The following is a 12,763-nucleotide window of genomic DNA, read 5'->3' on the forward strand; positions in this document are numbered from 1 at the left end:
GTAACCTGTACCCACCAAGCCATCTGTCTCTCCAGCCCCATCTGTATCTTCTTTTTACTTTCCGTTTTGAGACAGGGTCTCACCAAGTTGCTCAGGCTACCTTTGAACTTAGCTGCAGCCCAGGCAGACACCGGACTTCCGATCCCAGCTTGCGCGCTCACCAGGCTGGGCCAGCCATTTTAAAGCTGCAGTAGGGAAGCATGGAGCATATTTCCAGTGCAGACCAATTGTCAGTACCTCTATTCCAGGGTTCCTCCTGAACCCCCATCAACCTCCTACCCATTGTTAAGGTGTCACTTCCAGCCCCCAGCAACCACAAAGCTGTCCTTTGTTCTCTAAGCTTGCTCTGCTCTGGAAATTATGTGTCACATGCCTGACTTTTCTCAGGCTCTGTGCCCACTGTGGCTAAGTGTCAGGACTTTGTCTCTTCTGATGGCAGAATAATGCTCCACCATGTAGCCAGAGTCCATAGCTTATAGATGAGGAGACTGTGGCTCAGAGAGGTGCTTGTATGTGGCTGGGGGGGTGGGGCAGAGTGAGACTCATGCCTCAGTAGGACGGTGCCTGAACCTCTCCTTGCCCGCCTTTAGCTTTAGCTGTATCCCATTGGTCCACACAGGCCTCTCCTGGCTAGGTCATCGCCTCCACTGTCAAACTGAGAAAAGTGGCATAGGGAATATGACCTGCAGTAAGCACTTGGCAAGTCAGCCATCTTCCGTGTTACGGCCTCCACAAGCTCAACAGATACTCCCTCACTGTGGTGACTGAGGGGTGACAGGTCCAGCCAGGCCCCAATGGCAAAGGGGGATGACAGGCCCTGCTCAGCCCAAGAGCAGTCTCCATGGTGACCCCTGAGCTGCCCTGCAACCCCAGCCCTTCCAAAAAGCATGAGGGGAACACCCACCCAGGGCAGGTTTCAGTGAGCGCCCAGCTGTCTCCAGGCCTCTCCCTCAAAGCCTGTCCTCATCTCACTTCCTCTTGCTTTCAGCAGCTTCTTGCTCTATCCTGTCCCATCCTGGGCTCGCTTTGTGCCCAGTGCCAGAGACAACATGGAAAGTGACACAAGCATCTTCCCTTCCCTTTCGTAGCGTGAGAGAGAGAGAGAGAGAGAGAGAGAGAGAGAGAGAGAGAGAGAGACACTAAAAATGAAAGCGACCCGGAAGAATCTCAGAGAGTGAGGAAAGGCCTGAACCCGATTTAGAGGAACAGCAGGAAGGAACACTATCTTGAGTTGTCCAAGGATGTGTTTGCCTTGCTGTGCCTGCATTCGGTGTATTTAGGGCCTTATGATTCTCACTGCTATTTCTGTGGGGGTTTTTTTAGTCATCAATGAAGAGATGGTGACTGGACCTGGGTCCCCATGACCTTTCACACCTCACCTGAGGCCAGGCAAAGTTGGATAGGATGCAGTCCCCCCAGGGTCCTGCTGGTGTCCAGCTTGTTGCCCCAGGAACCCAGTATCCACATCCTGGGCCATTGCTCAGAACTTACTATTCAGGAAATTCAGGAAGTCCCTCTGTGACTGACTGCCTCAGAGAGGCCAGGGCCTGGTGTGGAGACAGTGTGAGCCACACATCCCAGTAGCCCACAGCCCTGACCACCAAACAACTGGCCGATTGAATGTCACGCTTTTCAGACAGTTGCTACGGACACAAACTCGGCAGGAAACAAGTGGGACCTGGCACTGGTTGGGATCACGTAGCTGTCAGAGGGGAGTTGGAGCTTGGGAATCCCATTTTTGGGGGCCCCAATAGCAAATCCAGGTACAGAACCACACTTGACTGTCATGCGCCCAGCTTGGGACTTCAGCCACTAGAGCTGTGTTCCTTTCTCAAATGTAAGTGTCTGTGTGTGGCAAGCCACTTCAGAGTTGGCCCCCATATTCTGGGGATCAGGAGCAGCCTTGCAGCCCAGCTCTTGCCTTGGTCCCTCAGAGAGCTGCATCGTGTCACCTTGGCAGATCTCACTTCTTCCCTGAGTGACTCGGGGCTCACAGCGGCTAGCCAGACTTGCCGGAGAAGGTGAAGCAGATGCCACCCTGCCTTTCCCATTCTGGTCTGAGAAGCCAGATGGAGCCACTGCCACAATATCCTGATGACCCCCAGGAGAATGTGATTAGGACATGGGGGTCACACCAGTATGTTTGACCAGAAAAGTGGTGTGTCAGCGACTGAGGAACACCCATTGCATAGTGTTCAGTAGACAGCAGGCGCTCTCCACCCAGGCCTGGCCTGGCTTCCTGTTCTAGTTCATGGTCTCCCAAGACTTCCTGCCACTCCTTCACCCCACACCCTCTTACCTGCTGTCCCCAGGCTCTAGGCAGAGGGCTAGTAGCTCAGACAGGACAGTGATGCTTGGCGTTGCAGGATAGGAACAGTGTATCTGGTAGCACAGCGGAGAGGAGCTCCAGGGCTGTGGCTAGAGGTGGCCTGTGGATGTGGAAGTAGCTTGATGAGCTGGGCCTAAAGGAAGTCAAGAAGATCCTCGCCGGACATGGTGGCGCACGCCTTTAATCCCAGCACTCGGGAGGCAGAGGCAGGCAGAACTCTGTGAGTTCGAGGCCAGCCTGGTCTACAAAGTGAGTCCAGGACAGCCAAGGCTACACAGAGAAACCCTGTCTCAAAAACCAAAAAAACAAACCAAAAAGAAAAAAAGGGGGCTGGAGAGATAGCTCAGTGGTTAAGAGCACTGGCTGCTCTTCCAGAGGTCCTGAGTTCAATTCACAGCAACCACATGGTGGCTTACAGCCATCTATAATGAGATCTGGTGCCCTCTTCTGGCCTGTGGGTGTATGTGCAGGCAGAGCACTGTATATGTAATAAATAAATAAATAAATCTTTTTTAAAAAAAGAAGAAGAGGGGGCTGGAGAGATGGCTCAGCGGTTAAAAACACTGACTGCTCTTCCAGAGGTCATAAGTTCAGTTTCCAGCAACCACATGGTGGCTCACAACCATCTATAATGTGATCTGATACCCTCCTCTGGCCTGCAGGTGTACAGGCAGTCAGAGCATTGTATACATAATAATAAACAAATAAATCTTAAAAAAAAAAGAAGAAGAAGAAGAAGAAGAAGATTCTGTAGCTGATAGAGCATTTCAGACAGGGCCAGGCAGAGCAAGGGGGAGGAAATCAAATTACCATAATGAAGACCCCTTGGTGAAGGCAGGAATGAGGCCAAAGGTTAGAGAAAGATTGGCATCCTGTCCGGGTCCCAAGGGAGTCTTAGAAGGAATCTGAAGCATGGCTGGGCAGCTCATGCCTCTCAGTCCAGCACTAAAGTGGCTGACATAAGACGGCTATGAGTACAGTGTCAGCCTGGACTGCATAGAGGAAACCCTGGCTTTAAAAAAAAAAAAAAAGTGGAGGGGCTGGAGAGGTGGCTCAACGGTTAAGAGCACTGACTGCGCTTTCAGAGGAACCAGGTTCAATTCCCAGCAACCACATGGCAGCTCACAACTGTCTGTAACTCCAAGACCTGACACCCTCAGAGACATACATGAAGGCAAAACAGCAATTCACATTAAAAAAAAAAAAAAAAAAAAAAGTGGAGATATGGCTCAGCAATTAAGAGCACTGGCTGCTCTTCCAGAGGACCCAGGTTCAATTCCCGGCACCCATATAGAAGTTCACAAGTGTCTGTAACTCTAGTTCCAGGGAATCCTATGCCCTTGTCTGGCCTCCACAGGAACCACACATGCACACGATGTGCAGACATACATGAGGCAAAACACCCAGACACATAAAATAAATAACCAATAAAAATTAGCTGTTTTGTTGGTGGTGGGTTTTGTTGGTGGTGGGTTTTGTTGGTGGTGGTCTGCTTGTGTGTGAAACAGTGGGAACTGACACAGGCAGGGCTGTGGAGGTAGAGAGGCGGGACCTGGGGACATGGTGAAGACACAGCTGTTCAGGAAACGTTTGCTGTTGAGCCCACTGGAGCAAGTGGAGAACAGCACATCCTGGTTTGGGGCGTGAGCTGGTGGGAGGAGCAGATGAAGGAGAAGGGGGTCTGTCAGGCAAGCAGAGCAAGATACTGAGGAAGCAGTCAGGTGAGTCTGGACTTTGAGGGGCACACTGGGTAGAGGACCGATGTGTCGAAATGCCAGGTATAGGTGTGCACTAGGGTGTCAGCAGTGACGGAGCATGCGGTGTAGAGAGGTGAAATTCATCCAGTTCCTGGTCTCAGAGTGGGCGGGGCACGCAGCAGAAAAGAAGGAAGAATGGCATCCAGAGATCCCTCCACTCCGACAGCGTCAAAGCCCTGGTGGCCCTAAAGAACCCATCTTCCCTTCAACACATTGTCCCTTTGGAGAGCTAGCCAGGGACTGTGTGCTCCGTGGCCCACTGTGAATGTGTCCAGTGTTTGGCTGTTTGGCCTTCGATCACTCAAGTCACAGCCTACTGTCCTTTGGACGGCTCTGTCTCTGCCTTATCGTCAGGGCTCGGCACTGAGTAGGATCATCCGTCCCCTTCTTAAGCCTCTCTCTGTTTTAGTGCGACCTTAGAGGCAGCTCTTCTAAGAATTGCAGATACATCCTTTATAAAAGAGATGGTGAGTGAGCTGGGCATGGTGGCACACCCCTTTAATCCCAGCACTGGAGAGGCGGAGGCAGGTGGATTACTGTTGAGTTCCAGGCCAGCCTGGTTTACAAAGGGAATCCAGAACAGCCAAGGCTACACAGAGAAACCCTGTCTCAAAAAAACAAAAACACAAAACAACAACAACAACAACAAAAAAGTGGTGAGGGAAGAGAAGGCAGGAGGGCAGAGTAGGGCATAGCTAAAGATGCTTAGAGGTTTTGGAGGTTCAAGGCCAGTGTGGGTGTGGTTTGTCACAAGAAAGTCTGGGCTGAGCAGAGAGGATGGGGTCTACAGAACACTGTGGACTAGGACAATGATGTATCTACTCGGCTAAGCTTTTCTTCTTGAGGACTCAGGCTGGACTATGTCCCCAGCCTCTTCCCTACTTCGCTCTCCCATCCTCATGGGCTCCAAGGTGAGGTATGGCAGTATAGGGAAGGCCCGTCTGGCAGCGGGTGGTGGCTGAAGCCAAGACGCACCACAGAGCCCAGAGGGCTCCCCAAGGCACCAGCATCTCCCTCCTCTGAGTTTCCGTGAAGGCAATGAGGCTTATATTAATGAGAGGCAATTATGAGCAGAGGATGGGCCTAAGTATAGCTCATTGAGAAAGGCAGTACATACACGGCAGCCCGCCGCCTCCCCTGCAAGGCCTTGAGTGCCTATTTTAAAACTCTGTACAGTGAAGCTTGGCCACCCCTGGGTGCTGGGCTGCTGAGGGACTGGCATACAGCAAACCCGGAACCCTGAGAGGCTCACTGAGCGCAGACACTCAGGCCGTACTTGCTCAAATCCCCTGTTATCTTAGACAGGAAACTAGTTTGAGGTCACGGCAAGTGAAAGCAGACACAGGATTTGACTCCAATTCCAGCTGTACACTAACACTCTACCGTAGTGGGCAGCATTCTAGCCTACAGGGCTTGGCCTGTCCCCATGAACACAGTAAAGGGAGGCGGAGAAGACAACACTGCTAGCCCTCGTCATAACCTCACAAAGGAAGCTTCATTTTGACATGACTGAAGTGGAAACAGGCTCAGGGAGCCTATCTAGTCCACACCCAGAGCCCCATAGTGAGGTGGCACTCCTCAGAGACACACTGAGCATATGTCAGGGCCTTGGGCCCAGTGGTGTGGGTGTGCGTGCTGAGGTTTTCTAGGGTGTCTGTAGGATGGTCAGCAGTGGTTCTGCTGATCCCACAGGGAGCTGTGAGCAAGGACCCTGTAGGGGTCCTGGGTGTCTGAGACAGGGACAAGGGCTTGGTAGTGGCAAGCAGTTGTCCTATGCAGACGGCCCTTGGGGTCGGAGTGGAGCCCTGCAAGGATTTCTGCCTGACTTAGGGCAGTTTGTAGCGGGAACTTGGCTGTGAACTGTCAGCAGCTGGTGTTCTTGGCAGCTAGAGCCAGAGCCTTCAGTGTGAAAGGATCTGAGGCCACCACAACACACCATGGCCAGTGAAAAGCCAGGTGTGGCGTGGTGTGGTGTGTGTGCTGGTTGTCCCAGCACTCAGGAGCCCAGGATGAGAGGGCTTCTCTTTCCTCTGCTTGGGAGGGGAGAACCTGGCCTGCCCTCTGAGACACAGTGCTGATAGGTGAAGACCAGTGCTAACCGGGCATAGCCAACTGGGAAGGGGGAAACCCTATCAAAACCCAGGGGAGGGGAATTAACTGGTGAGATAGCACAGTGGTCAAGAGCACTGGCTACAGCCTGGCAGATGGCTCACACCTTTAATCCCCGCTCTTAGGAGGTGGAAGCAGGTGGGTCTCTGTGAGTCTGAGGCCAGAGCTACACAGAGAAACTCAGTTTTACATAACAACAAAAACAGCAATAAAACACTGTCTACTCTAAAAGAGGACCTGGGTTCAATCCCTAGCACCTGCCCAGTGGCTCACAACCATTGGTAGCTCCAGTTCCAGGGAATCTTATACCCTCTTCTGGGTATAAGATTTCAGTAGACGTTTCTCCAAAGAAAAAATAGGAATGGCCTAGAGTCACCATGGCAAGATGCTCAGCATCATTCGATATGAGGGAAATGCAAGTCCGAGCCGCAGTGAGGAGCCGGGCGTGGTGGTGGGCGGCGCTTGTAGTCCGAGCCCTGAAGAGCCTGGGATGGGAGGAGAGTGAGTCTGAGGCCAGCCTGGGCTACGGTCTGGCATTCTGACCTCTAAAGGTTGCCCTCCCTGGTTCAAAACGTGACATCGCAGTGACCTCTGTTCCCACGGACTCTGATGGCTCTGTTGTCACTGTCAGACAACAACTTTGGGATCGGGGCCTGCCACCCAGATGGGCCATGTTCCTCTCTTCGTCTCAGATCCCTAACCTCACGTGTCAGCAAAGGACTCAGGTGTGCTCAGGACCCTGCCATACGTGGCTTCAGGCACTGCCAAGTACAGGCCAGATCAAGCCTGGAGGCTTCTCTGAGCAGGACTCATGGGGCCTAGAAACCTGCCTGACCTCCCTCCATGACACAACCAGGAAGAGGCCCAGAAATGGCACAGGGTGTGCCTAAGTCACAGACGGGCGTTTTCATGATGGTCCTGGGAATCTGCGAGTCCAACTGCCCCATTTTACAGATGGGCAAAGTGAGTCATAGTGACTCCATCCATTGGCCACTCTCTGGTGAGGCTTGGTCCTGCCCGCCTCATTCTAGGCCTGGGCCTCTCTTGAGCCTGATTACTCTGCCCCTGGCTACCACTGTGTCATCCCAGACGGCAAGGATGGGCCTGTGGGCTTGTTGGCCTCTCTAATGTCAGTGGCCCCAGCACCCAGCACAGACGTCATCGTCACTTACAGGGGCATGAAGACCCTTCTGCTAAAGTACATTTGGACAGCACTGTCTTTGGCCACAGGTAAGGTAGGCCCGGACTAGCCCTGCTCTTTGGAAGTCTCTCTGGCCCTGGAAAAGGTCTAAGACGGACATGTCTACCAGAGCACTGAGGATACTCGGGACCCTGGGTACCAGGGACTCTGAGATTTCTGCCTAGATGCTTCCAAGGCCTTGTGGAGTACTCCCTAGAAACCACTGGTAGGCCCTGAGGAGTGGCTGTTGGGGGTGGGGTGGACAGAGCTTTGGATGGGTGTGCATGTGTGGCACCTCACAGTGGCACAGTCGGGACAGGAAGAGCATAGAAGCAAGCGGCTCCCTGCCTGCATTCCACTGTGGAAGGAGGAGGACCCCAAGAACTCGTGGTCAGGATGTGGCTTTCCAGGTCTCCATGAACCTGTCAGTTCAGCCATGAGAGGAGCGTGTCCTTTGTTTAATGCTTGGCTGGGGACCATCATAGTTTTGACCATGTGCTCAGAGAAGCTCAGCCCTGCTGTCCAACCCCTGTCCAGGGCTGGCGCATGCGCACCAGAGGCCATGCAAAGGACTGTGAGCAGAGGGCACAGACTTTAACTTCTGCTGTCGTCCTTGGCCCCGTGGGCAGACTCCCTGTCTTTTTTTTTTTTTTTTTAGTTTTTTATTCTACATCTGATTCTAATGAGTGTCTTCCAAATTTGTGAGCTTTAACTGAACATTAATGAAATAAAGACTTTTTTATCTTATTCATCAAATTCCTTTTTTTTCTTTTTTTTAACACATTTTTATTGAAAAATAAAATAATTCATATTACATCTCATTTTCTATCCCATCCCATGCATCCTCCCATTCCTCCCTCCCTCCCACTTTCACCCCAATCCCCCTTCCCTATGACTGTGACTGAGGGGGACCTCCTCCCCCTGAATATGGTGCTAGGGTATCAAGTCTCTTCTTGGTAGTCCACTATCCTTCCTCTGAGTGCCATTGGGCCTCCCTAACAAAGGGACATGGCCAAATATGGGGCACCAGAGATCCTGTGAAAGTCAGTCCCCAGTCTCCACTTAACTGTGGAGAATGTTCTGTCCCTTGCCTAGATCTAGGTAGGGGTTTGATGATGACTGCACGTTTTGTCCTTGGTTGGTGCCTTTGATCAAGCAGAACCCCTGGGCTCAGATCCACCCATCATAATGCTCCTCTTGTAGGTTTCTAGGACCCTCTGGATCCACCTACTTCCCTATCCCCTATATTTTTCTCACCTAGAGTCTCAATAGGATGTTCTCACCTCTATACCACTTTCCTGGTAGGTGAAGACTTTCATGGGACCTGCCTCTTGGGTTAGTGTCCAGTTATAAGTGAATATATACCATTTGAGTCTCTCTGCTTCTGGGTTAACTCACTCATTATGATCATTTCTAGTTCAATCCATTTGTCCACAAATTTCAGGAATTCCTTGTTTTTAATAGCTGAGTAGTATTCCATAGTGTAAATGTACCACAGTTTCTTTATCCATTCTTCTACTGAGGGACACCTAGGCTGTTTCCATGTTCTGGCTATTATGAATAAGGCTGCTATGAACATGGTTGAGCAAATTTTCTTGTTGTGTGCTGGAGCATCTTCTGGGTATATTCCAAGGAGTGGAATAGCTGGGTCTTGAGGAAGCCCTATTCCCATTTTTCTGAGATAGCACCAGATAGATTTCCAAAGTGGCTGTACTAGTTTGCATTCCCACCAGCAATGAAGGAGTGTTCCTCTCTCTCCACATCCTCGCCAGCATGTGGTGTCGCTTGAATGTCTGATTTTAGCCATTCTGATGGGTGTAAGATGGAATCTCAGACTCCCTGTCTTAAGCCATTCTCCGCCCGCCTCATCCTGCTCCCCGCTCTATCCAGTCCAGGCCTGTTAACCAGCTGATCGCTCTTTGTCTTTTCTCCCCAGGACAGCTGCTGCCTGGGACAGGTGACCCAGGCGCCCCACTAGGGCAAAGGCCCCTGCCCCACACGGGCTGGGATCATGAAAGGCCTCGGCGACAGCCGCCCCCGCCACCTCTCCGACAGCCTGGACCCACCTCATGAGCCCCTCTTTGCCGGACCTGACCGCAACCCCTACCTGCTGTCGCCCACAGAGGCCTTTGCCCGGGAAGCCCGCTTCCCTGGGCAGAACACGCTGCCGGGGGAGGGGCTCTTCCCACTCAACAACCAGCTGCCCCCACCGAGCAGCACATTTCCCAGAATCCACTACAACTCCCACTTTGAGGTGCCCGAGGAAAGCCCGTTCCCTAGCCATGCCCAAGCCACTAAGATCAACCGGCTGCCTGCCAACCTCCTGGACCAGTTTGAGAAACAGCTGCCCATCCACCGTGATGGCTTCAGCACCCTCCAGTTCCCCCGGGGTGAGGCCAAGGCCCGGGGTGAGAGTCCCGGCCGCATTCGCCACCTGGTCCACTCTGTCCAGCGCCTCTTCTTCACTAAGGCACCCTCGATGGAGGGCACCACCGGCAAGGTGGGTGGCAATGGCAGCAAGAAAGGCGGCCTGGAGGACGGAAAAGGCCGGAGAGCCAAAAGCAAGGATCGGGCTAAGGCTGGGGAGCCCAAACGTCGAAGCCGCTCCAATATCTCAGGCTGGTGGAGTTCAGACGACAACTTGGACGGTGAGGGTGGTGCCTTCCGCAGTGGCCCTGCCTCGGGGCTCATGACTCTGGGCCGACAGCAAGAACGCACACAGCCCCGCTACTTCATGCACGCTTACAATACCATCAGTGGACACATGCTCAAAGCCACCAAGAACACTACCACCGAGCTGACTGCCCCGCCACCCCCGCCTGCTCCCCCTGCCACCTGTCCCAGCCTTGGAGTGGGCACCGACACCAACTATGTCAAACGTGGCTCCTGGTCCACGTTGACCCTCAGCCATGCCCATGAGGTCTGCCAGAAGACCTCAGCCACGCTGGATAAAAGCCTGCTGAAGTCCAAATCCTGCCACCAGGGTCTAGCCTACCATTACCTGCAGGTAGTGTGAGGGGTGGGGCAGGTAGGGTGAGGGGTGGGGCAGGCAGGGTGAGGGTGGGGCAGGCAGTGTGAGGGTGGGGCAGGCAGTGTGAGGGTGGGGCAGGTAGTGTGAGGTGGGGCAGGTAGGGTGAGGTGGGGGAGGTAGGGTGAGGGTGGGGCAGGTAGGGTGAGGGTGGGGCAGGTAGGGTGAGGGTGGGGCAGGGTGGCTGTGGTCTGGAGTCCCAGTTGGAGCACAGATTCACTGTGTTCACATTGCTTCATGCTAAGCGTTGCTTTGCTCAACTGTGGAACCGGAGGTTGGGGACCTGTTAATGAGAGGAGCCCTGTACACACAATGTTCTCAGCAGGTGTATTAATTAGGCCCCCGGGAGCCCAGCCCCAAAGAGACTGAAATATGTCCCTGCCCTTTAGATGACAGGTCTGGAAGCTATGCCATCCCTCCCCCCTCACAGGATCAACACATGGCATTCTAATGGCCAGCTTCCTGCCACTCCCATGAGACTGGATTCTCAAGGACACAGGCCACATCTGATGCAGCCATATGTCCCCCACCTCCCAGGACAGGGTCTGGCAGGGAGGAAGTGCTCGGGAAGGGTAGATGGACACATGGGTAATGAAGTCATCACAGCTAGAAATAAGTTTGACACTCCCTGAGGACCAGGAACAGATGGGGGTGGGGGGTCATCAATGTGGGAGGGCAGAGGAAGCCTAGGGCCACCAACCTACAGACCTAACACATTGGGGCGTGCAGGGCCAGGAGGAGCCTTTCTCTTTTCACATGAGGTTTGCACTGAGGAAGTCACAGAAGGTTTGGCTTCAACATTGCTGTTGCACAGTGAGATGGGGCAGGGTTCTGCACGACCCAGTGTAGACAGAACCCAGTGGCAGAAGCGACAGCAACAGTTCACATGTGGAAAGGGCTGCTCTTATGAGTATTGAGCACTTTGTCCCCAGGGTGTGCAAGCACAGACCTGGCTGGCATGAAGAAGTCACATCAAATGCATTATGAAAAGATGAACTCCAAGGCGTGACAAGGCCCAAGTTCTTGTCATTCTATATAAAACTCCAGAGACAGTGAGACTCTGGGGGAGGGATGTGTTTTTGCAGTGACAGGAAATTGAAATCTAGGCACCCTTTTAAATATATTTAGGGGTTTGGTGGCTGTCAGTCTGCTTCCTTAGTTTAGACCTGCACCCTCTCCACATGCTGTGCTTGGATCTGATGTAGGAAATGCTTCCGAGACACCAGGAGAGGGCTTTGCGGAGGGGGGCGGTTCCTGGGGGCTTGTGCTGCCTACTGGATGACAGAGTGAGCAGGTGGGTTGGCCACAAGTTCTGAGCAGGAATGCTCAAGGCCCCATCCCCCCCTCCCGGGGATAGTGTGAATGGGGGATGGACCAGCTGGTGATGGGGAGGGAGAATTCACAGGTGTCCAGCTGGCTAGGTGGGCAGGGGTTTGAAGGAAGGCTGAGTTTGGGAAGTGGGTCCTCGGCAGGAGGTAGCCGCTGATATCAAAGGTACAGGAAGGGTGTGGTACCATCCAGTCCTGCAGAGCAGGGACTGTGCACTTGAATCCTTGATGAAGGGCTTGCTGTGTGAAGAAAGCTGTGGACCTGGCATTCTCTGGGAGGAGAGCAGCTTCCATGTGGGGTGTGTGTGTGTGTGTGTGTGTGTGTGTGTGTGTGTGTGTGTGTGTGTGTGTGTGTGTGTGTGTGCAGTCTTAAGACATAATGTGTCAGGCTGGAGAGATGGCTCAGTGGTTAAGAGCGCCTCCTGCTCTTCCAGAGGTCCTGAGTTCAATTCTCAGCAACCACATGATGGCTCACAACCATCTATAATGTAATCTGATACCCTCTTCTGCAGATAAAGCACTCATATTCAATAAATAAAATAAATAAATCTTATATAAAAAAAGACATAATGTGTGTGTCCACGTGCAGCGGCTGCCGGTTTGAGTGTGTGATGTGAATCATCTCTGTCTGCACACTGGGGGTGGGGGTTATTATGAGGTCACTGGTGTGTGAAAAGGTGTGAGATATACCGGGAGTGTCTGCTGAGGAACACAAGCGACCAGGCCAGGCAGGTGCCTGTTCGGGGTGTGTTGAGATGTGGATAGAGGACGAGGCTCCAGCTTCTGAAGCGTGTAGACCTGAGGATGTGCCCCACAGTGTGAGTCCAGGGATCCGAGAGTGTGGAGTGTGTCCTGCTCGCCCTACCCCAGAGCCGCCGACAGTGACGGCCACAGGAGGGCAGCGGAGTCCCCTGAAAGCCACTTAGGGTAAGGTGACCAGAGATGGCCTCTAAGCTGTGAACCTCACTTCCCTCTATCACAGCCCTGGTCTGAGGCTCACCGGAAACCAAGCCATTTTCCAGTTTAGCATAT

General features: G+C 53.0%; 1 protein-coding gene across 3 annotated transcripts in view; it reads left to right on the forward strand.

Annotated features, from left to right (window-relative positions):
• Nucleotides 1-12,763, forward strand: part of Dlgap4 (DLG associated protein 4) — a 103,965-nt gene that overhangs the window by 31,073 nt on the left and 60,129 nt on the right. For all 3 annotated transcript variants that reach the window (XM_051143649.1, XM_051143648.1, XM_051143650.1), the window contains exon 2: nt 9,312-10,382. In XM_051143649.1, coding sequence (XP_050999606.1) covers nt 9,387-10,382 — 996 coding nt within the window. In that variant the 5' untranslated portion in view covers nt 9,312-9,386. The remainder of the gene's footprint in view (nt 1-9,311; nt 10,383-12,763) is intronic.

The sequence above is a fragment of the Acomys russatus genome, chromosome 4 (assembly GCF_903995435.1).
Source record: "Acomys russatus chromosome 4, mAcoRus1.1, whole genome shotgun sequence".
Lineage (NCBI taxonomy): Eukaryota > Metazoa > Chordata > Mammalia > Rodentia > Muridae > Acomys > Acomys russatus.